A 22,632-nucleotide genomic window follows, 5' to 3' on the forward strand; every position below is an offset into this window, starting at 1 on the left:
GACGATGCCGAGAAACGAGCGACAGAGAGAGAGAGAGAGAGAAAGAGAGAGCGAGAGAGAGAGAGAGCGAGAGAGAGAGAGAGAGAGCACTGTGAGATACGACCTATCGGATGAGCTGAGGTGATATTCGTCACGTGATATTCACATTTCACTTTACCGTGAACTGTGGTACTGAGAACAAAAGTGGAGTATACGAGCGTATATTTTCATTAAACAGAGAGATTATTTTCCGATTTTAACCCCTCGAACTGATCTATCGACTAATTGAGACATTAAGAGTGAGAGTAAAAATCACGTTTCTATTAATCCTTTGAGTACTAATTGTCTATCGATCAATTGAGACATTGAGAGTAAAAGCGTGTAAAACGTTTCTACTAATCCTTTGAATGTTAATAGGAACGTGCTTTACACACTCTTGCACTCAATGTCTCAATTGATCGATAATCAGTTTAAGGGGTTAAAATCGAAAAATAATCTCGTATTTAATAAAAGCTTTCAGTCAATAATAAAATAATTAGTTTACTTATTAGAAGAACGTATTATAATGTATACGCTTCAAGATGAATACGAATGCTCTTTATTCTATATAGCAAACTTTTAAATGTTTGCTAATTCTAAATACTTGAGAAATTAAATATGAATATTATGAATATTTGGAATTTATTTTTATAGCTACAGTAACAAAAACAAAATTCGATAAATCAAATGAAAAAAAAAGTTGCAAATAATGCAACGATCTTTAATGGGTTAGTAATGTATTAAAATTAAGGTACTACCCACAAGTAGCGATTGCAGCCAAAAGAATGAAACGCAATACTATGTATAATATAGCAAAAACGTATAAATATTTTCCTGCCAATTTTCAGCAACTTATAAACGTACATTTTTTATACATTTTTTACTGCAATGAAAAATTATTGTCACATTAAAGAAATATAAATGTGCTTTCAGGTATCATCAGGATATAAAGGATTAAAACATTTAAACGTATAGAAATATATAGTAGTTCTAATTAATATTCGAACACCAAAGTGTTTGACAGATTATCGATTGTATGCATACCTGCTTGTTTCATAATGGTAATCTATTAAATTAATTGTTCCTTAATATATGAAAACCATCATTACAGTTAATAGATAACCTAAACTAGTGGTGTAACTTAAAATCGCAAAAAAATTCGGATAACGAGTAATTAACACTTTTTTTAATAACATTAGATTAATTTTTAACGTGTACAATCTAAAAATATTAGTTTTAAGTTATATGAAGTTTATACAGCTTATATAAAACTTATACAGTTCAGTTGAGTAAACGATTTTGAAATAGTTTTTAAAACGATCCTGTATGGTATGGTTATATATAATCCCCGTATTTTAAAACTAATATCTTTAAACTCTCTTCAATCAAAATTATCATATTATTATAAATACATACATATATGGTGTAGCTCGAAACGAAGTTCCTCTCTGATGCACTTGTTAAACAATAGATTTCACTTCAACAATTTAACAAACAAAAATCGTTTCAAAACTATTGATTTTGTCACTTTCAACGGTTGAACTGAATACAGTTCAAATAAATCATAGAGGGCGTATGGAACATTCGAATTTTTACGACGTCGGTATTACAGATTTTCTCATAAGATAACTGAGTCGACTGATTGGTGTATTACCATTTACTGGTAAGTAGAAGATCAATTGCAAATGAATCAGCAGGATGTCGTAGCTGGTTTTATTCGTTACACTTGATGTATATATATATATATTTAAGTAATTAAAACGTGATGTATAAGAGAACGTGCTTCTTACTTTATATTTCGACATTAAGAATATTATCATTTTATAAAAGGTATGTAATTTGAATTTTACACAATGTGCTATATATTAATATAACATGTTAATTATTATTGACAGTTACAGTTTCCAAGAAAAAGTGTCTTTAATAATTGCTTTGAAAAATTACGTTAAACACGTGTAACAAAAGTCACTTTGTAACTGACTGAAGCACACGAAGAATAAATAAAAGTGGCTGTGGTTGTGTGTATCATTATGTATTGGATTTAACGTAGAAAATGACGAATGTATATGGAAAAGTGGTTGTTTTGGGTTCACAAGGTAAATTTCATAAGAGAATGAATGTAATTAATCTCGTTACATTTTTAATTTATTTATTTTTTCATTTGATATTCCTGTTGAATATACACTCATTCTTCGTAAAATATTGTATAGTGTAACATATATATTTAACTGGTTTTCTATATTGTAATTTCAGTAAAAGATTTGTAGGTTAACTCATTGTTTTCTCACTATGTACTTTTCAACTACATATTTTGTAATAACACTTGATTTCTATTGACAATTTTTCAGGTGTTGGCAAGACAAGCATAATCAAGCGTTACATTGAAAAAAAGTTCAACGAACATTTGAATCCTACAATTGGAGCATTATTTTTCTCTTGCAAATTAAAAATAGAAGATTCAAGAGTAATACTAATGGTACAACAATAACCATGAAATAGTTTCAGTTACAGTTATTTTAGAATTCAAAAAAAATTCAAAAATCTTTTAGAATTCAAAATTGTTTCTCTTTGCTCTTTCTACTATTTTATGCTCTTTCTACTATTCGTTAGAACACACTAAATGAATACAGATATTTTCAAAATAAAAGAGAATGTAACATACAAAATTATTATAGATCTACATCGCATTCTAGGAGTTGTATAAGATTATTAAGTATTTGTGCATTTTATTTATTTTACGCAATGTAGATTTGGGACACAGCAGGACAAGAAAGGTTCAGATCAATGGCGCCAATGTATTATCGAAAAGCTAATGTAGCTATGTTGGTGTTTGATTTAACTGAGTACAGTACATTTACAGCAATGAAACGATGGGTGGAGGAACTTCAAAAAAATGTGGAAGATCCTATGGTATTGGTAGTAGTTGGAAACAAATTAGACTTAATGGAAAAACGGCAAGTTGACGCTGAGGAGGCTAGAGTTTACGCTACGAAAATTGGTGCAAGCTATCACGAAACGTCGGTGCTACAAAGTGACGGGATAGAAAATCTATTCTTAACTATTGGTACAGGCCTCCTTAAATTATCTTCTACCAACTATGATTTGATATCACTAAGGTCAGTCAATTCGATAGATTTAAACTGGAGTGGTATAAATACGTTATGTACACCGACAATCGAAGAAAGTGCTCAAAATCTTAGTACCGCTCATGGAACACAAGAGAGATTTTTCAAATGTTGCTAACCCCTCATCCCTTATTTCATGACTTTCTAAATATAGACTGATGCAACCTTTGTAATTACTTTTTAATAGCTACATTTTGAGATAAGATCTCAATATTCTCCCGTTATATAAATGCGCACAGACACGATTCAAAAAAATGTCTGTTGTATATAAAATTTATTATAAATATGTCTGCCTTTCCTATGTATTTTTAATATATTTTTAATAAAAGTAAAAAATATTTTATGACTACATTACGACTACGCTGAATACTACAATATGATATACCGTGATAAATTTGACTTAATCGAGCTGGTAATTAGTCGTGTAAATGGAATGTATTAACTATCGGTATTAATCACAGTACGTATGTATCACATTAGTGTTCATAATGAAACAAATAGAGGAATTTTGTGCTCATAAGCACAAAACGATAATAGTAAGGTGAGTCATACCTTCTTTGGGCCAGGCTTCGTGAAGCGTAACGCATCCCAGCTTTGTTTATGTTAACTTGTCTCTCTTCCGTTACATAAGGATTCCTTTGGTGCACCTTCGGTTATGCCTCAGATAGTTCATAGTAATGATGATTCACTGCACAAAGAATTCGTTAAATGAGACAGATAATCGTTCAGAATGATTGAAATGATTGCATCGATTCATTTGCTGCAACAATGATGTACCTCAATAATAATACTTTTAGGGGAAAAAGTTTGAATATTTGTATGTATCAGATCGTTTAGATTTTTAATTATACCATTGTTGCAGAAAGTGTATTGTATTAAAATCAAAAACTAATGTTTGATATAAAAAGTGTAATTGTAAGGTTTAATTGAATTAATCGGTAATGAAATTACTATCTATTCGTTATATCGTTTTTCTCGATTGAATTACACTTATAGTGGCTCACGAAAATATTTGAACGCTCATTGCAGGAACCTTTATTAAACTTCCAATAAAGGTGATCTAAATGTATAATGTGATTTATGAGAAAAAACTTCGACACTATCTCCAGATAGTTTCGCGAGGCATTCTATGTCAAAAAAACTTAAAAAAATTTAATCATAAACCGTGTATCCTTAATTTCGTTTCAAGTAATGTATGTAGGTACTCGCAACGTAAAGTTGTATTGTGCGAGTAACCCAATTAGCCGCGTTCATTCTACGCGACCAAGTCGCGTGAATAAGCGCGAGAAGAAAGGAGCGCGTTATTTGAACATCGTGATGTTCGTGTAACCACGCAGGAGAACAATGTGCCGCGAGTGCACATTGAAAGAGTATCTTCGTGTCTATGAGTAGAGATCTACGACAGAAGGAGGAGAAGCAACGCACAGAGAAACGTTTCTAACGTAACAGCTCCTTTGGCGAACTCTCTTTACGTTTTGTATAAGAGAGCATTACCGTTCGTTAGTATTCTCAGTCAAGTTTAGATCGTCGAATGTTACAGAAACCAAACTGGAGAACTATTTCATTTCATTTCTGAGAAGTGTAAGATGTATGGCCGCGTTATCGATAATGTCATTAAGCCTTGTAACAACAGTGAACGTAAACTCGACCAATCGAATCTTTATTTAATTAATCATCCGAGCAATAAGTAACAGATCGATCATACGAATTTAAATCATTGATTATATATCGATGTTAAAATGTCCAGACCGAGTTGTATATCTCTGACACTCGCGATTCAAATTTTCATTGTTCTTCAACAATGTTCGCGCACTCGGTGCCTCACGATTGACAGTCGCTTAACTCCTACCGGAAATGGTAATTTGTGCAATAAAACGTATAAGAAACGTGTTCCTGTCATGAGAAATGAATCTTTTGTTTTAGATTGTTATACAAGAATATCTATTGGCTCTAAACTACCCGAAATGGATATAGTGTTACGAACTAATGCTATAAGTTTAACAGAGTGTGAAGAATATTGTTTGAAAAGCAAGCATGGTTGCAATGCATTTTCATTTGGGTACGGAAGGACATTGGCAATATTCGTATTCTAAAAAAATATCTCGAAAATTACTTGAATAAAATATAAAGGAGCTCTTATTACGCATAATTTCTCGGTTAAATTTTATGTGAAATAAAATAATTCTTAAAATACTATCGATTTACTTGAATTTTCTTTTTTTTTTTTTTTTTTTTTTTTTTTTGGTTTAAACATTTACATTTTTTTTTTTTTTTTTCTTTTTTTTGGTTCAAACATTCACATTTCTTTTTCTTTTTAGCGTCGGTGCAAAAGGTAATAGTACCTGTCTAATTAGCCGACGGATACCAGCGTTAGAAGATTTAGAAACTCATCCAGAATACGATGTTTACGCGAAAAATCGAAGAGATTCGATATGGTGTGATTTCGATCGTTTCTACAAGAGTTTCATACACGAAAGTGAAAATCGTTCTGTGAAAATAGATAAACTTATTGGTAAAGGGTCTGTTACAAATAACAATAATCTTTTCTCGAAATTAGTACCAGAATCGATGTCGGTGTTCGCACCACACAATACACTGTCATTTTCGAGGTAATACTCTTCTTATTTTTATTTTTACAATTGAACAAAGAACGTGATGAGCAATTTTAAAATTCACATTAACACAAGTAACTCTAACAGAATCAGCAGATTGCTACAAAATTTTTTGCTCTTGTTCTGAAAAAAATGTGCAAGTGTTTCTAATAATATATTAATTCTTTAATATTCGAAATAAATGAAAATGACAAATTGCGCCTTATATTTAAACGCGTCATTAAAGACATAATGTTAATGTTTCATGATCAACAACTTACATTGCATTAAATATAACAATTTAAACAGAATATGTAAGAGAACATGTGTAATTTTAAAATTTCAAGAAACAAAAATGACATGGTGAATTATGGACACGTCGGTAGCTACGATTTATTTATTAATCATGATCAACGATCTCATTCTGATGGCAACAACCGTAGTATTTTGGACGTTATTGGAAACAAAAATGGGAAAACGTCATACACCCCTTTCGGTAAGTTACAATATTTTTAACAAAATAACTGTTAGTATAATTGTTAGTAATTTAGAGTATTCAGTTTAGCAAAAACAAAAAACAGATGACATTGTGTTACCATGATTTCTAAAAACCTGCTATATAGAGTTAGATACTATTTTCGTAGAAGCGACAGATCATCGACAAAAAGGTACTGAATGTATATGTAAATGACCAATTTTTTCGAATCATACTACAATTACAATGATCGAGCTAGCTGAAATAATAGCGTCTTGTATCCTTGACGAACCTCGAAGGACGCAAATAATAGAGCTTGCTTAATTTTAAAGCGACATAATTTTAATGTATAAAAACTTAATATTTAAACGAGGAGGAACTTATTTTTTTTTATATATAATTCCAATATATTCTATTAACAGATTCTATTAAAAATTATATATACCATAAAAAGTCAAGTGAAATCAAATATTAAGTTACAATATTATAGAAAAGTCAATTTGTAAAACATATTAAATTATAGGGAAAAAATTATATATACCTAAGAATGAGATTTAGTAAATTTAATATTATACTGTAAAATTAATTTCTTGCGTTTGATGAACAAAGTAATTAAAGAGAACGATCAACTTCAATATATTAATAATAAGCAAGAGGTAAATATAACTTTATCATTAAACGTTTAAAAAGATTGTTTAATAAATCGTGTAGTATATCGTATTTGTCGTACGTTGAAAGTTATTTAATATTCCACAGCATGCGAATGAAATGACAGATTCATAATAAAGTAATTAAAAAAATAAAACCGGCGGAAGGCATTCAGTTCTCGATACTTATGGTGTGCAATGTATTTGTGAAAACAATTGTTGTGTTTGCATATTAAGAAACCAATCCTTCCAAATAGCCTTTAGCCAATCTGATGTCCCTTCCCCAACGTGCGAATATTCCCTCCCACTATTGTTCCCGAAGCGCTCACTTTTCTATAAAACCATGCAGAAACTCCAATTTCATTATTACTTTTTACACGTTTTTCCGTTTTCGTCTTATGAGCTTTGACAGACGTTCGGTATCTCTTAAAAAAGGTGTAGTGTTCTCTGTTCCAACTCGTCATCTAACATGCATCTTAACGAACTTGTTGTGACAAATTAAAAGCAGTTGAGAAAAAAAAAAAATTTATGAGGAAAGTATGATCACGAAAACTAACATCTTTGTGTCTGTTATGAAAATCATCGTGGAAAATACAACGATTTTAGTTATCTCAAATAAGAAAGGGAAAACTTTTTGAATTTGGCAGTGCTGACTTTCGATTAATTAAGAAAGAAAGAGAGAGAGGAAAGAAAAAAAAAAATAGCAGATATGTTTAGAAAATGGTGGCTTCGGAGTCTATTTTTATCGCTGTTTCTTTTTCGTACAATTCACGGTTCAACGATTTCGAAGAGAAGTAATAACGATGATCTTACACGTAAGTTCACAACGAGATAACAGAGTCCTAAGGTTTTATTTATTGATCAATCCTACGTAAATTCTAATATTATGTTAATGTTGGATAAGCGAGTATTATGATAGGTGTATGTATATATACATTTTCATATAGCTTAGATAAATATGTTTCAAAAATTTAGTTATAATTTGTCATCGAAAACTGCTACCTGGCAAGAAAATGACGGGATTGTTCATTGAGCGCGTCGTCAATTGTGAAAATCTGCAGGATTGTTGTCGAGCATGTGATTACGAAAAGGCTTTTGCGTGTAAAGGTTTTAATCACAGGTATGTGAAGATATGTACATAATATACTACCGTTTTGAAGTATCCAGATACTTATATCATTTTTTACAAGACTGTAATAATATTTATAATATAATAACATTTTTTAATGATCGTTTTATTAATTAAAGATCGTTAATATTATATGATTGTATTTTATAATATAATAATATTTTTTAAACATAACTGTAATTAATATTTTAAATACGACTGTAATTATTATAGTCATGCAATCAATAGTATGTGGAATGAATTTTTTTTAACTAAGTACAGATTTATAAATAGATGATTTCATAGGAAATCAAAAGGATTGTTACATATAATTATTAATAGTGTACATGTGCTTTGTAATACAACAAAAAGTTATATTGCAAATTCAGATAAATTCATATTCAAATAATTGGATATTTAATAGAATATTTTTATTCGTTATATCTTTTGCTCTAATATGATTTTGCTCAATTCTAAATACAGTCATAATAAATGTAGTTTTCAAATTATGACAATTGATCGAATATTAATCTCGTTATTCCAATACAAGTCGACCAATATAGATTATAATATTATTTTATTCAAAGACGAAGAACCGATGATTCGAAATGCACGTGCGAATTAACGTCAACGCCGCATTTCCGACTGGATATCGACGAAGATTTTTCGAGTGATTCTTATTACGATTATTACGAAAAGATTGAAAATTGCCCTTCGCCGGGGTGGCGTGATAACAGCATACCACGTTGGAAAAGTTATATCAAAAATTCGAGAGAACACAGTCAAAACACATGGCTGGATCGTGACAGTGTGAATAAAGATTTCCTAGACACAGATCATTCGATTTACAAAGATAACTATCCACTAAATCGTGACCCAACTTATGATTTTTCTAATGGCCTCACACGACCTGGCAAACCATCTCATTACGACGACCCTCATGGTAAATAATAATATGTCTAACAAATATAGTAAATATCACAAAATCTGTTTTATACTTCATAGGTTTTGTGCCTCGTTACCACGATATAAATTGGAATCGTAATTGGAAAGGCTCAGAAACTCGTTATCCCGATATCGTTAATGACAATGTCTTCCCCAACTCTCGTATTAATTACAATAAAGAACATTTCGATGTAAAATCGCCAAGTTTCTCCAATTCACGATTGGAGGATCATTCTCTGACACACGAATATCCCATCCCTAACGAGAACGAGCAATTTTATGGAAAATTCTACAATTATGGCGGTGCGTTCGGCTATAATGATAATCACGTGTCCATTCCAAAACAACCGTATTACGAAAAACACGAGACGTCGCAAATGACAAGAAAATGTTCAGTGAAAGCCGCCTCAGGTTCAAAATTAAGCAGAAGCATCTTACGAAAGACCTGTGTGGCACATGATTTTGAACAATGCGAAGAGTTTTGTACCAATGAAACGAGTTTCTCTTGCGAAAGCTTTGCTTACAGGTGAGCGAAAGAAAATAAGAATTTTTGCTGCCTAATTAGTAAAGTCGGGGGAACTTTTTATTCGAGATAAGATTAACAGGCAAAAAAGAAAATCTTGTTCGATGAATATATTATTTTTAAATACTTTCCCAAATAATCTATTACTGTCACATTATTTTCACAATTTATGTTTTTAGACAGCAAATATTCTTATTATTTATTTGCCCAATAAGATCTTCTTTTCTATCTGTTAATTTCATTTTAAATTAAATTAAAGATTAACTCTGACAATTAGAAACTCTTACTTTTTACTTTAAGCGAACACTTAAAAATTCTTCTGTTACTTTTTTTATGTTTCTTACATATTTTTATTATTCTTATCATTCTTCTTTCTATTTTTTAATATGTACAAATAATTCATTCGTCAAATACTTGATTACGTAAAACAATAAAGGAAAATAAATAATTTATTCATCGTTATCTGAAATAAAATTTCAATCCTAAAATTTTCTATGACAAGGCAGCCGCTTGAGATGTTCACCTACTCTTGTCATTAAAACATTAAAATTCAACAACTCCATCGTAGTTGAACATCAGCGTCCTCATTCTCACCAGAGAACGTCAAGGACACCTCTCGAATTATGTTATGTTATTAATTTTATTCTACGTGCTTGCACAGATCCAGCGTGTTAACCACAAATCCTACCGATAATTGTTTACTAAGCGATCGTCCCTATCAAGATTTAAATTTCTACACTGATCTCGAACCAAATCGCGATTATGACATCTACGTACTAACACCAGATGCTAAGAACTGCTACTTGAAGAAACCAACAAGTCGATATCCCTCGGAAGAATGTTTCTCGAGGATAAGAAGTGGATTTACCATGCCGGTGGATATCACGAGGAGATCGACATTTGTTAATGATTTCGGAGAGTGTCAACTTGCATGCACAACGTCGCATGAATTTATCTGTAGAAGTTTCGTTTTCAAATATGCGATGGATCATCACAGAGGGTACAATCACGAGCGTGTCTCACCTAATTGTTTCTTGAGCGACTGGCCGGCAGAAGAAATAAATCCTATCGATATGCCAGATATGGATGGTGCTGAATTGTACGAAAGGAACACGTTATCTCGCGGCTGCGAAATGTATCCTCCGTCCCTATCGAATCCAAACGTGATTGCTCCGTACGAGAAAGAACCTTCTCTGTCGCACATGGACGAACTTTGCTACTCTGAATATCACAGACCATGCAAATTAATGTCACACGCAGTAGTTTCATCGATGCGAGCTATCACGAAGCAAGATTGCCGACGAAAATGTTCGACGATGAGGAACACCGGTGTGATACCTTGTATGTCGTTTAATTACATGTGAGTAGTTTATTTTCGGTGAGTATTTATATGTAGACTGCGGATGTTTATGCATTCAAGGAAAATTTTAAAATATTCACTTTGCTTGAAGTTTATTCGAAAGGAACATCCTTTACTTTTTAGATGTTTGTGAAATAAACTTCTCTACACATTTTTTTAAAAAAGGAAAAATATAATTATGACTTTCGTTTTTAAATATAGTTGATTAAAATCTTAGTACTATAAAAAATATTGTATAATTTCTATTTTCTGTTTTCTTTTCTTAAAATATCAATTTTTGAGAGCATAGATTTCTGCAATCTTTTACCAAACAGAATTTCAAAAATATATAAATATATTCTATATTTCTGACTTGGTTTTTCATAAGGCTAAATTGTGCAATAATTGTAAAAACGCCCTAATATAATAAAATATCCAAATTATAATAATATTGTGTAGATGATATAAATGTTTGATTGGATTTCATTTGTTGAATTCCATGCCCATCCAAAAATAGAAATTTGCATAAACATCCGCAGTCTATCAGTACATGTCTGATACTGTAAAAGTATCATATAATGATAATTAATTTCATTCACAGCACTCCTATCGATGATACACGGAATAATTGTTTTTTAAGCGAAATATCAATGCGAGATCTAAGACCAAATCTGGACTACGTTCATGATAACGATCACGCGTTATATGCATGGAAAGATTTTGATCCGTATTGTGGTTTAATTGCTAATGCTTTCAATACGACAAATGCACCAACGTTTGATAATCATGATCAACTACATCCTCCTACGTTTGATTATGCAAACGCTCAAAGAACACCCGAGAGCGAAACACATCCTCATGAGCCAACTTTCTATCCTTCCACTCGATGGAGAAATAAATTTCGATCCGATGATCATGAACACGATTACAAACATAAGTTTGTTAATGGAGATAACAGACAACCTCCTTTTGAGCCGGGTACTTTCGAACATGGACTAAATATCTTCCACTGTTAGTAAGAAAAAAAAAAATTATTAATTCTATAGAATAGAGCGCACCTTGTTAATTTCGATGAGCTTTATGTTATCAAAGTATGATATCAAGATACATACATACATACATACATACATATACACACGTACATACCTCATATATATATATATATATATATATATATATATATATATATATATATATATATATATATATATATATATATATATATATATACACATATACATACATATGCAGGCGCAAACATATATGCATACATACGTACAATAGTCAGCTCAGTGTTTTTTATCACAGGCCATTAATTGAAAATTAAAATCTATTCATTTTTTTTCATCAGCAGCAAATCAGTATCCTCCATCTGGACGTTATACGGTAAACGGTTATCCTTGCAAAAATAACACCGTCTGTCAACGAAATGAAATCAATGGATTCTGGTCTTGTGAAATAGAAAACGAATACGGTAGCTGGGATTATTGCTGCGAGCCTAGTCATCAGTGTGGATTTTCACAAGGATATCATTACCCTTGGTACAACTAACATCGATCGAGTTAACGGTTCTATTTAATTAATTAATCGATCTTGCAGGTGTTACGTGGGTCCTAGCGAAGATCAGTGGAGGCCTTGTAGCGAAACATATTATCCGTATCATTTAGCAACAGATCATTCAACATATCGTCAATCTCCATTATACACAGCTCGTCATTGGCCAATAATTTACTTTCACGAAACGTCACCGCCAAATTGTTCTACCAATAATCCTGACGCTAAGGATTCATGGAAACTACAGTAAAAGAGAATCTTTCAATAAAAGAAGAAATCTATTCTCTGCCATTTTTGCATACATGTACAATATTCCTTTTTAAATTATTCTACGATCGCATAAGTGATAACAATTATTTCTTTCCCGAATAAACAATTCGAATAGATATTACGAATACTATACATTTCCATCTAATACAGCAATATAATAATATTTAATTAATAAGTATAATGTTTAATTAATAAATAAGTAATTATGGAATACACAACATGTTTATCTTTGTTAAAATGATATAACAGACTTACAAAAAATTCACGGTACGTCGTTAAATGATTGTCGAATCTGTCCAGATAGATAAGTTTAACCAATTTGAAAGAAAATAACTAAAATGTTTTACATGACTTGAGCGAACACTATTATACATATATAATAATTCTATTATTTTTTTATATTCCGAGTAATATTGTGAACACAATTGGAATTAATTACAAGTCAATTTATCAATAAATTTGAAATTTACTTGACTTAATGTAAACGGATATGTACAAATACTTAGTTGCATAGTAGATATATACATACCATGAATTTACTTCGTTCATCATAGAGGCCACTCGTGTAGCTTGTAGTTGTTGTAACGCATATTTTCATTGTTGTTCTTTTATCCATTATCTTGTTATCATTATGTAATTGTTATCTAAATCATCATTGTATTATCACTTTCGTCACTGAACTAGCATTTAATGTACAGCGCTGTGCATCATTGCTATTATTTTCATTATGGCGGCGTCACCGGCGTCGCCATGTCGCCATCATAGTTCATTTTTGAGTCGATCGGTACAATCACACAGGAAGAGTTCTATGAACAGGAAAATCAACAACGATTCACCGATTATTTGAATACGAAACCGATTTTAGTTCAAAAAATTGTGACTCTATTGTTAATGTCGCTGGCAGAGGACAGACAACAATATACAGTGGAATTTTACTTGAGTTAAATGTATGTTACTTTCTGTAGACAGCTTCGTACACTGTTGAGAGATTGTTCATATCAGAAAAATGCCCAAAACTCGGCTAGTTACGCGTTCAGTAACGAACAGTCGTCCACCTCATATGACTTTAAATCTAGAGTGTTCAGAAGAGCCTCTCAGCAAAGCACAGTTAGTATTACGATTGGAGCTCAAAGAAAATTATGACAGAGTATGTATTATTTTGTATTCTTTCGAAATCCTTTTGTGACATTTAACTGCACATGATGGAATTAAGATTTCACTTAATTTGTTTATTTGTGCATCTTCAGGTGGCTGCTACTCTAGAGGAATTGGTTAAAGACCATGGAGGTAAATTGGTATGCCAAGCAGGCAATGTCAACGGTTATCAATACACATTGTAGGTATTATTTTCTACATAGATGTTATCTTTTTGCAATTGCTGATTTTTAGCAAACTCAGTGTTTGTATCTTCTCGTATACCAGGCCTTCAAATTCTGCACAAGCTCCAGTTAAAAGTAATTCTCAACCTATTGTAAATGTAGTAAGTATTGTGGATATTACAAATAATGTGTATACTATGCAATTAATGTTGTCATGTTTTTAAAAAAGTGATGTTGGTTACAGAATCAAAATAAGAATAAACCTATTAAATTGAATGTAGTAAATAATGCAAATGGATCCCAGGGTAACATACAACTGGTTGTGGATTCTCGAATGGGAGTTATTCTTGGACCTGTTGCTCAACCTCAAGGTAAAAAATGTATGATTATTTTTCCATTTACTTATGATTACTTGTTATGTATTTGTATTAATTGTTTAATAGTAACATATAATAAATTTTATAGGCTCTGCTATGACAAATGTTTCATCAAATTCAGTCTCTACTTCAGCTACGCCAGGTTCAACATCTACAGTTTCAACTATATCTACCACTTCACACTCTCAGGCGGAAAATGTATAAAGTTTTTTCATCTTTTTATAAAACTCTAAGAAAGCTTACATTTTTCCATTGTTTATTTTTCTTTCAGTATAAATACACTCGTTCTGGACGCAGAACAAAAGTGCTTCAAGTACAACAATCTGACATAATAGAGGAAGTATGTTACGCGTAAATATCGTTTCACTTAAAGTTTTTTTGTTCTTTTTGTTGAACTGATCCCATCTTACTCTATATAGCCTACATTAATCCCTCGTGGAAGACAGAAATTGGGATCCTCGACACATGTTGTTACACCAAGTAAGTTCTATCTGATCACTTTTAAATATATGTTCGATAGTGACAACATAGGTTAGCAATATATATATATATATATGTGTGTTTATTTAAATTGAATTCAATATTTTAGCTACAACCAGCCCACAAGGTGTTACCAATCTCAGAATAAAAACAGTAAGTAAACAACAGATTACATCAACGGTGTCGTCAACATCGGCAACCATAAATACGACTACAGGAACGATACCGCCAACGGTAACGGTGACGGCAACGGCAACAAGACTGGCTATTACAAAACCAACTGAGCATACAAGTATTGGTGGAATATCGATTGGAAGTAAAAATTCAGGTTAGAAGAAGAATCTATCCGGGATTAAACGCATTATGATTGTCATGTTGACAATTGGCCGGGAGGTCGAATACTTAGCGCTAGAGATACATAAATTCTTTGTAGTCATTGTAATCAAATAGGAGTTTTCGGCTTTAATTCCAATAACCTTTCAATTTAGCTTGCGACCAAATTGACGAATCGAAGAAGAATCTTCCAGATGGAAGGGAAGTAACTTTTAACAAAATAAACGGAGGCAGAACATTTCCTTCGTTGGTCGTCGTACCTAGACCAAATCTTCGTACAAAGGATATCGCGCCACAAATAGCTCAAAAAGAAAGATCGGAGTTAGGTACCTATTAACATGGGTGTGATTATCGGTTACCACCCTTTTCTTTATATAAATTATTAATGTGTACGTTTCAGATATGAAAGTCAAGAGCGTACTCATGTTCTCGGCTACAAAGTTCGCTGAATGGTTGATACAGCAGGGGTTGGTAAAGTCTGAACAGTATTGCATGCAACATAGTAATAATTATCAAAGGACTAAGTTGAAATTAGGAATGTATAGTGATCAAGGTACATTTCCATATTCGGGAGGATACGTTTGGATTTCAAGTTGTTGTCCAGATCGTTTTGTTTCCGTGTTTTCCGGCTCAATTTTCCAGGGTGCTGCTTACACACCTACCGTTCTTTTAAAATTAATTTATCATTGGGCATGCCAGACAAACGTTCAAAATGTTGTCTCTTGGGTGAAAGTATCTAATTTATATGTAAAAAATTTTTATACGCATTTACGTAGTGTTTGTACTGCCGCAATTTGGGATAAAACTCGTAAAATGGGAGGTAAAAACTTCGTGATACAAATTGGTGTAATTAGTTTGGGCACAACGTCGCAGGACGGAAACTTACGACAAGTCAAAGTCGAAGTGCTTGGTGTATTAGATTATACCACGCTTGATTTAAGATTAAGAGCATGCGATCCAGTGCAGGATGGTGATAGGGCATACAAGCGACGATTCAATAATATTTTACAACCACTGAAAGAATGGGTGCACACCGATTCGAAAATCATGACTGACTTTTCCGTTGATAAAAGCACGCTTGAAGAAATGGGTTTTAATAATGTAATACAATCAGCGTTTTCTGAACAAAATCCTCGAAATTTCATGAGCAATTATCACATTATGGAGTATTTAAGGAAAATTGTCCCAAGAATGTTTCAAAATACTCTTAGTTTGCTTAGTAAACAAATGATACAACAATTTTTGGACGAATTAGTATGGAGAGAAATGTACGGAGCGACTGCCGCCCGAGCATTTGATAACATTATCGGACATATCGCAGAACAAACTAGAATCGAATTAAACGAAAGTCTCTTGGATCGTTTGGCTAGGATAGCTGCTAATCCTTTTCATAACTGGTCTTATTCAAATGCGAATTCGTCACCGCTCAGGACACTGAATAAAGAAGAAATCTTTTCGGACTGCAAAGTTCTGATTCCAGGTAGTAGCAACATGAAACAGCAACAAGAAACGTTACCATCCGTTCAAATAACAAAACCTGGCCCGAGGAGAGGACGAAAGAGAAATCCAACAACAACGATTAGCCCAGAACCCGAATTGAAAAAAGCTCACTACGAATCAAAAAGTACCAGGGAGAAAGATAAAGAAAGTAAAACCGATCAGATACAATTGCAGCAATTTTATTATGCTACTATGGAAGGCGACAAAACTCTTCTTATAAAGGAACATAAAAGTTCCTTATATTTTAAATGCTTTCTGTGTGCAACAATATTGCGTTCAAATACAGATGTAATGGAACACACTATTGGTCATGTACCACCACAAGTACCTGGACAATCACATTCTCCAGTGTGCCGATACTGTTGTACAGCATTTTCATCTCAACACCAGATGGTTACACACGTTACAGAATCACACAGCAACTTTGGCCACTCTGACAGTGATATGGTTGTTTGCGCCATTTGTGAACAAAAATTCGGTAACAGTGGTCTTCTAATTAATCACTTGTCATCAATGCACTGTCCCTCGGAGATGCCTTACCAATGCGAAACTTGTGGTTATCGTACTTCCAGTCATAAAGACGCTATTGATCATTATTATCGTGTTCACGAAAAGGGTGAGGGATTACAATGTCCTTATTGTTTGAAAATAATAAATTTCGTAAGAGAAAGTAATCCCAACGTTACCAGTGTTCATGCATATTTGTTACATATGCAAAGACACGTTATCAGAAGGGAACAAGGACGAGGAAATAAATGTTCCAGATGTTGTCTTTGGTTCAATCAGAAAAGTTCATTGAAAATTCATCAAAGGGAACTGCATGATTCTGTATCCAATTCAAAGGTTATTCCTTATTCAACTGGTAGTAATGGAATAATGATTCCAAAACAGCGATTTCAAACTAGACGGTTTGAAATTGATAGTCCAGTTACAGAATTACCACGCGATGAGAGAGTTAAAAAATGGGTCACTGGTCCAATTACAGTGAATGTTTCAATTGAACATCTATCCTGTAAAGAATGCGAAGAAGATATAGATGAGCAAAATCATTATCCAGGTGAACAAATATGTCAACAATGTCGTTACATAACTTGTTGTTGGCGTGCGTTTAAAGAACATCAACAACAAATTCATAATGAACGACCTATGACCAGTTTGGTAGTTCCTTCTCCTCTCATTAATATTCCATTAGATAAAAAGATGCAATGTTCATGTGGTTATGCGACAACCGACGGAAATCAATTAGCTACACATTTGATTAAATGTAAAAAAGTATCTGTCTATCCAATTGAAGATACAGCACCGTCCGGAATGTTAAACAGTTTGGGTCTGGTACCAAAAAATAGCTCAGATGAAATTGAAGACGCCAAAAGGACTAATTTACGTTGATGAAGTGAAGTACAAGTTTTTGAATGCGTTAGACATCGTGAATGATAAATTGTGTAATTGTTTAGAAAATTAGAATGATTTGAAATATCGGAAGAAACAGTAAGTTACATTTGTATAATTACGATAGATAACTTAATTCGGCAAGAATGTTATAATAGAATGGGAGTAAATCTTATAAACCGAACCGACTGTTTGTATCATCGAACATTTGTTTTTAATTTTTATTGCCTATTTTCGCATTGTCCATACGCATAATATACGATGTACAATCACAAATAAAATTTTCATTCATCATATTATTAGTGAAGATTTTTAATAAATGTATAATTTAAATAATTAAATCATCAACACTATATGCACGCTACGTCGTTTGAAAATATTGCGATAATAATATATTAATATTCTTCTAAAAAAATTATGTTGTATGGATATTATTGATATGTTTATATTGCTGAGTTGTACCTTTATATGAAATAATAATAAATCGTTATTGCATGAAAAGATACTACTAGTTTGAAACATGTATCTAAGTAATTATGTATGTATTTAAGTAAGTACAATAGTTTACAACTCAAAACTTATCGTTGTAACTGTCTGGAAAGACATATTAGGAACTTATTCCTCCAACTTTCTAGACTTTCAATAGGTTTTGAGATAGAGTGAAAAACATTTAATGCGTGTAAGATACAAAGAAAAGGAAATATACAATTTGATATCTGTAAATACATATTTAATGTGATTCAAGATTCGAAGTAATCATATGAAGTCATAATACAAAATTGCTGATAGGGATATGGAATTTTTTTTAAAAATTTTACTGTTATGTGCGTGTGTGTGCATATAAAAGTATAGATACAGTATAACATTGGATAAATGCTCGAAAATCGGGACCCAAAGCGGGTGCTCACATTAATTGTGTTCGAATGTAAAAAAGAACAAAGCGAATGAAATTGATGATACAATACTAATGCAACAATAAAACTTTTTTATTTTTAATTTTTATTTAATAAAACTTCTACCAATGTAACCGTGAGACTTCCCTAATTAAAACAAGACTAAGCATGAAATAATGTAGACTATATTTGCTTCTTTTATTTCACATACAGCTAAAACTTCAACTTAAACAAAAATTTCACAGGTACGTCCATCCAGTAAAGGTTTAATTTTGAAAAATCTAAAAATAAAAAAGTTTCATCATTGAATTAGTGTCGTTTCATTATACATCATATACATCAAGTTAACATTACTCGACCGATTCGCTTCGCGATGTATTAAATTGCGAGTACTTACGAAGAGGTAGGCCACTAATTGTAAGTATTTATCCAAAGTTTACTGTATATGTATATATAAAAGTTAATTCTTCCTTCAATTCATCATTTTGATATAGAATAAAGTACAAAATTTATGTATTTTTCTAAAGTTTTATTTAGCAAGAGTGTTTTCGGTAATTTCACAATAATAAATGTAGCATACATTTCAACTGTATCAATACAGTATACAATACTAGTTAATAGAACGCGGAGAGTTTTATTCTCAATTGAAAAGACCGAGGTGAATTGAAAACTATTTGCGTTAACATATAATAATTCATTATTCTGTACTTATCTATATTCCTAGCAAGCTATTAACACTTTTTTTTTTTGTCATTTAACTGTCATCCAGTCAACACTAAAGAACGCATTTACTAAAACAAACTCTGCAATGTTAATTGATCTGGACCGTTCCTTTAATATGAAAGATTATAATTATAATCATAATTATCATTAGACATTACTTGTGTCTAAACATAATAAACTAAAAAAATATCGACAGTTACAGTTTATAACGACTGCTACCAGTGTATAATTGATTCTTTAAGTATGTACGTAAATGTTTGCGGATTTTATTAATAATGATATTAAAGTTTCATGAATCGTATCACAAGTTGATGCTTTAACTAATCTTTATTAAAAATGTAATGGATTGTATACATCGAGTAAAAAATACAAGTTGAACAAAAAGTAATTATTTAAAACAAGTAAACACTGATCGCATCATTATAATACGTGTATAATATTTGTATGTAGAATGTGTATATAATAATACTTATAAAATGATTAAAAAGATGTATAATAATACAGAATAAACCGCGGTAAAACCCAAATTGATACAATTAACATTGAGATTTATTAGTAGTAAATTTCTTGTATAATTTGACGTTTCATAGGTTTTTATAATTTTTAAACCTTGATACCGTCAAATTTTTTACGTGGGGAGCATCGTCAGCTGTTTACATGCTCTTAACACTGTATTCAAGAGAATGAATCGACATTTCCGCCCACAGCCTGTTATGTTGGCGATCTACATATACCCGACTATCAGTTTCGGTTTGCTCTTTATTTTTTCGTATCTCTCCGTATATCTTCAAGTGTCTCTTTTTCTCTCTCACACACACTCATTTTCTCCATTTCTCTTTATATATATATATATATATGCACGTACGTATACATATAGATATTTCCCTTAAATTTAACGCCAAGGTTTATAGTACTGAAAATGTTACTTCTGAGATATTTTACATACTTTACATCTTCCAAATTTGTCAACTTTTAATATAATAATTTATTTTACGATCATAGCAAGCTGAAGATCAAACTTTTGAGTTTCAATATATATAACATTTAAATTTATGATTTTTCTTAGTAATATAAATATAACGTAGACCAACAAAGAAATTAGAAAGAAAAAGATAACTTTATCTATTGTTCAGGGCCCTCGGATTGTAATTTTTTTTTTTCATGCCGATGATTGAAGAATTTTCCATTCGTGCGTTTGCCCCTGTAATTGAGAAAAAGGCAAAAAAGAAAAAGAATAAAAAAAATGATAAAAGTTAGTTGCAAAATAACAAAACATTGGAAAAAAATCGACAAGAAAATCGATTATATGGTAATCTTTGTGCGAAAACAAAAATAAAAAAAAAAAATACCTGTGCGTTAAATTTGAAAGAGAAGTCGAGCTTCTGGTTGATTACTCGATGACATAGAGCATGTAGAGATTGCCAGCATCACTGCCTGGTGGTACCAAGGAGTGAGTCGGCGGTAGAACACTGAAGCCCAAAAACATGAAGGTACGAACCAGCATTGCTAGACCATAACAACAAAGTGTTTTAGACGAAAAATCTTTCTCCTTGTAATCATTTTCATTGGACTCAAAGAACGGTTGACGACAAGTACCTCGATCCGTTCTGTCTTTACGCAGACAAATGATGATATTTTTACATCGCAATGTTTCTTCGGCGTATTCCAGGAGAGACACGAAACCTTCTTTTGAACCTTCTGGTAAAAGGCAGCTTGGCACGCGAATGTAGAGACAACGACGCCATACGACTGTTTCCCACTCGACGGATGTACTCTCCGTCAAATGCAAAGTAAATGTCAAGCGTAATGATTCGCTATTTCGCACAGCTTTTAATAATTCATCCTCCTAGAAACACAGAATTATATATATAGAATTTGCAACTATAATTATTTATAATTAACATTACAACGACATTATAAAAACTACTTTACGGTCTTTTATATTTAATTCAATATTATAGAATAACACGTAGAAAAAAAATTAAATTCGTCGAACATAATAATCGCAAGTACGTACTTGTACAGTATGGGAGCTCACAGAGAGCTGACTCTGCTTAATCCCCACGCCGCGGCTCTCTGTGTTGACTGTAGATACAGACAATGCGGCATGGGGCACATCAGGACCACCACAGAGGCCCCACGCCCAACGTTATACAATAATGTTGTTGAAGTCTAGATCCTTCTTCTAAACTTTCATCCATACACTTGCTTGACACATCACTGTAATTCCATTTTATTAATTAATATCTTACGTCCATAAAGTTAACATTAGTTACAAAGCTTTGTTTATTAAATCTTATCGCTTGCAAGATTTAATTATAACTCTTCTTCAATATAATTTTACTACAATAATCTAATCGAACTAAATATACTTTCAAGTATATTATTTCTTTCCGCGCGTGTTTTTTATCTCATAACGTTTTGGAAAGATAAAAATCGTTTCTTGGAATCTCGTACATGCTACGCACATGCATGAACGTACGATGTTTTTAGATGATGGAATAAAAATAATAAAAACAATTAGTACAAAAGTAACGAATGTATTATAAAATAATTAATTAAACAAAGGTGACAAAAGAATGATTGATATTAGTGATAGAAGAATACTTTTACATAGAGATGACATCATAGAAATTTCTCGATTTTAAAGATATGATCAAGCTCGTACATGCTTGCAAATTTATTGAAGATAAGTTATCAACAAGTATCTACGCAATCAAATTTATCTGCGCAATTGTGAAACGAGGAGAGAGGAAGGAAGAAGCATGATAAAATCACATCGTGGATATTTTTGTTTAGATCTGTAATTACACAAAAACTTTATATATGTACATATTCATAAAGATTCGAAGAGATGCATTTCGTTTCTTTATTCAATTCTGATACGACTATTGGCTATCTTTTACATGGATACGTAAAACAATGATGCAATAGTCATTTCAAAGAAACGAATAATTTCACGTTAATTTTCTCATGGGTAAAATGAAAAATCAACTATTATATATTTTATTAACACCGTTGAA

At 31.9% G+C, this 22,632-nt stretch overlaps 3 protein-coding genes across 3 annotated transcripts; 2 read left to right on the forward strand and 1 right to left on the reverse strand.

The window, feature by feature from the left end:
- The first annotated feature begins 1,741 nt into the window (after positions 1 to 1,741).
- Positions 1,742 to 5,544, forward strand: LOC122536403 (ras-related protein RABF2a). Its single transcript, XM_043668758.1, has 5 exons — positions 1,742 to 1,848; positions 1,914 to 2,114; positions 2,367 to 2,494; positions 2,767 to 3,386; positions 5,525 to 5,544. The coding sequence occupies exons 2-4, from the start codon at positions 2,072 to 2,074 to the stop codon at positions 3,259 to 3,261; spliced, it is 666 nt and encodes a 221-aa protein (XP_043524693.1). The 5' UTR covers positions 1,742 to 1,848; positions 1,914 to 2,071; the 3' UTR covers positions 3,262 to 3,386; positions 5,525 to 5,544.
- LOC122536397 lies at positions 4,322 to 19,780 on the forward strand. The gene is made up of 22 exons (XM_043668749.1): positions 4,322 to 5,000; positions 5,067 to 5,202; positions 5,462 to 5,752; positions 6,082 to 6,230; positions 7,832 to 7,976; positions 8,552 to 8,907; positions 8,970 to 9,435; positions 10,094 to 10,792; positions 11,373 to 11,782; positions 12,123 to 12,312; positions 12,371 to 12,571; positions 13,461 to 13,542; positions 13,584 to 13,742; positions 13,843 to 13,931; positions 14,018 to 14,075; positions 14,159 to 14,294; positions 14,380 to 14,489; positions 14,563 to 14,631; positions 14,711 to 14,771; positions 14,881 to 15,099; positions 15,260 to 15,430; positions 15,505 to 19,780. Exons 1-22 carry the CDS (start codon positions 4,883 to 4,885, stop codon positions 17,991 to 17,993), a joined length of 6,804 nt encoding a protein of 2,267 aa, XP_043524684.1. The 5' UTR covers positions 4,322 to 4,882; the 3' UTR covers positions 17,994 to 19,780.
- LOC122536398 (ornithine decarboxylase antizyme 1) lies at positions 19,401 to 21,718 on the reverse strand. Its single transcript, XM_043668750.1, has 4 exons — positions 21,659 to 21,718; positions 21,206 to 21,455; positions 20,959 to 21,115; positions 19,401 to 20,810 (listed from the first exon to the last, which is right to left on the reverse strand). The coding sequence occupies exons 1-3, from the start codon at positions 21,716 to 21,718 to the stop codon at positions 21,000 to 21,002; spliced, it is 426 nt and encodes a 141-aa protein (XP_043524685.1). The 3' UTR covers positions 19,401 to 20,810; positions 20,959 to 20,999.
- Positions 21,719 to 22,632: the final 914 nt, after the last annotated feature.

Source organism: Frieseomelitta varia, unplaced genomic scaffold (assembly GCF_011392965.1).
Source record: "Frieseomelitta varia isolate USP_RPSP 00005682 unplaced genomic scaffold, Fvar_1.2 scaffold_831, whole genome shotgun sequence".
NCBI classification, from domain to species: domain Eukaryota; kingdom Metazoa; phylum Arthropoda; class Insecta; order Hymenoptera; family Apidae; genus Frieseomelitta; species Frieseomelitta varia.

Bases quoted from the DNA above. Each gene is read 5' to 3' on its own strand.
- LOC122536403 (XM_043668758.1), top strand. From the start codon at position 2,072: ATGACGAATGTATATGGAAAAGTGGTTGTTTTGGGTTCACAAG. The intron at 2,115-2,366 runs GTAAATTTCATA...ACAATTTTTCAG, and splicing joins GGTTGTTTTGGGTTCACAAG to GTGTTGGCAAGACAAGCATA. The intron at 2,495-2,766 runs GTACAACAATAA...TACGCAATGTAG, and splicing joins ATTCAAGAGTAATACTAATG to ATTTGGGACACAGCAGGACA.
- LOC122536397 (XM_043668749.1), top strand. From the start codon at position 4,883: ATGTCCAGACCGAGTTGTATATCTCTGACACTCGCGATTCAAATTTTC. The intron at 6,231-7,831 runs GTAAGTTACAAT...TCAAAAATTTAG, and splicing joins AACGTCATACACCCCTTTCG to TTATAATTTGTCATCGAAAA. The intron at 14,632-14,710 runs GTATGTTACGCG...TACTCTATATAG, and splicing joins AATCTGACATAATAGAGGAA to CCTACATTAATCCCTCGTGG.
- LOC122536398 (XM_043668750.1), bottom strand. From the start codon at position 21,718: ATGCCGCATTGTCTGTATCTACAGTCAACACAGAGAGCCGCGGCGTGG. The intron at 21,456-21,658 runs GTCAGCTCTCTG...CTGTGTTTCTAG, and splicing joins CGGCGTGGGGATTAAGCAGA to GAGGATGAATTATTAAAAGC. The intron at 21,116-21,205 runs GTACTTGTCGTC...GTTATGGTCTAG, and splicing joins TAAAGACAGAACGGATCGAG to CAATGCTGGTTCGTACCTTC.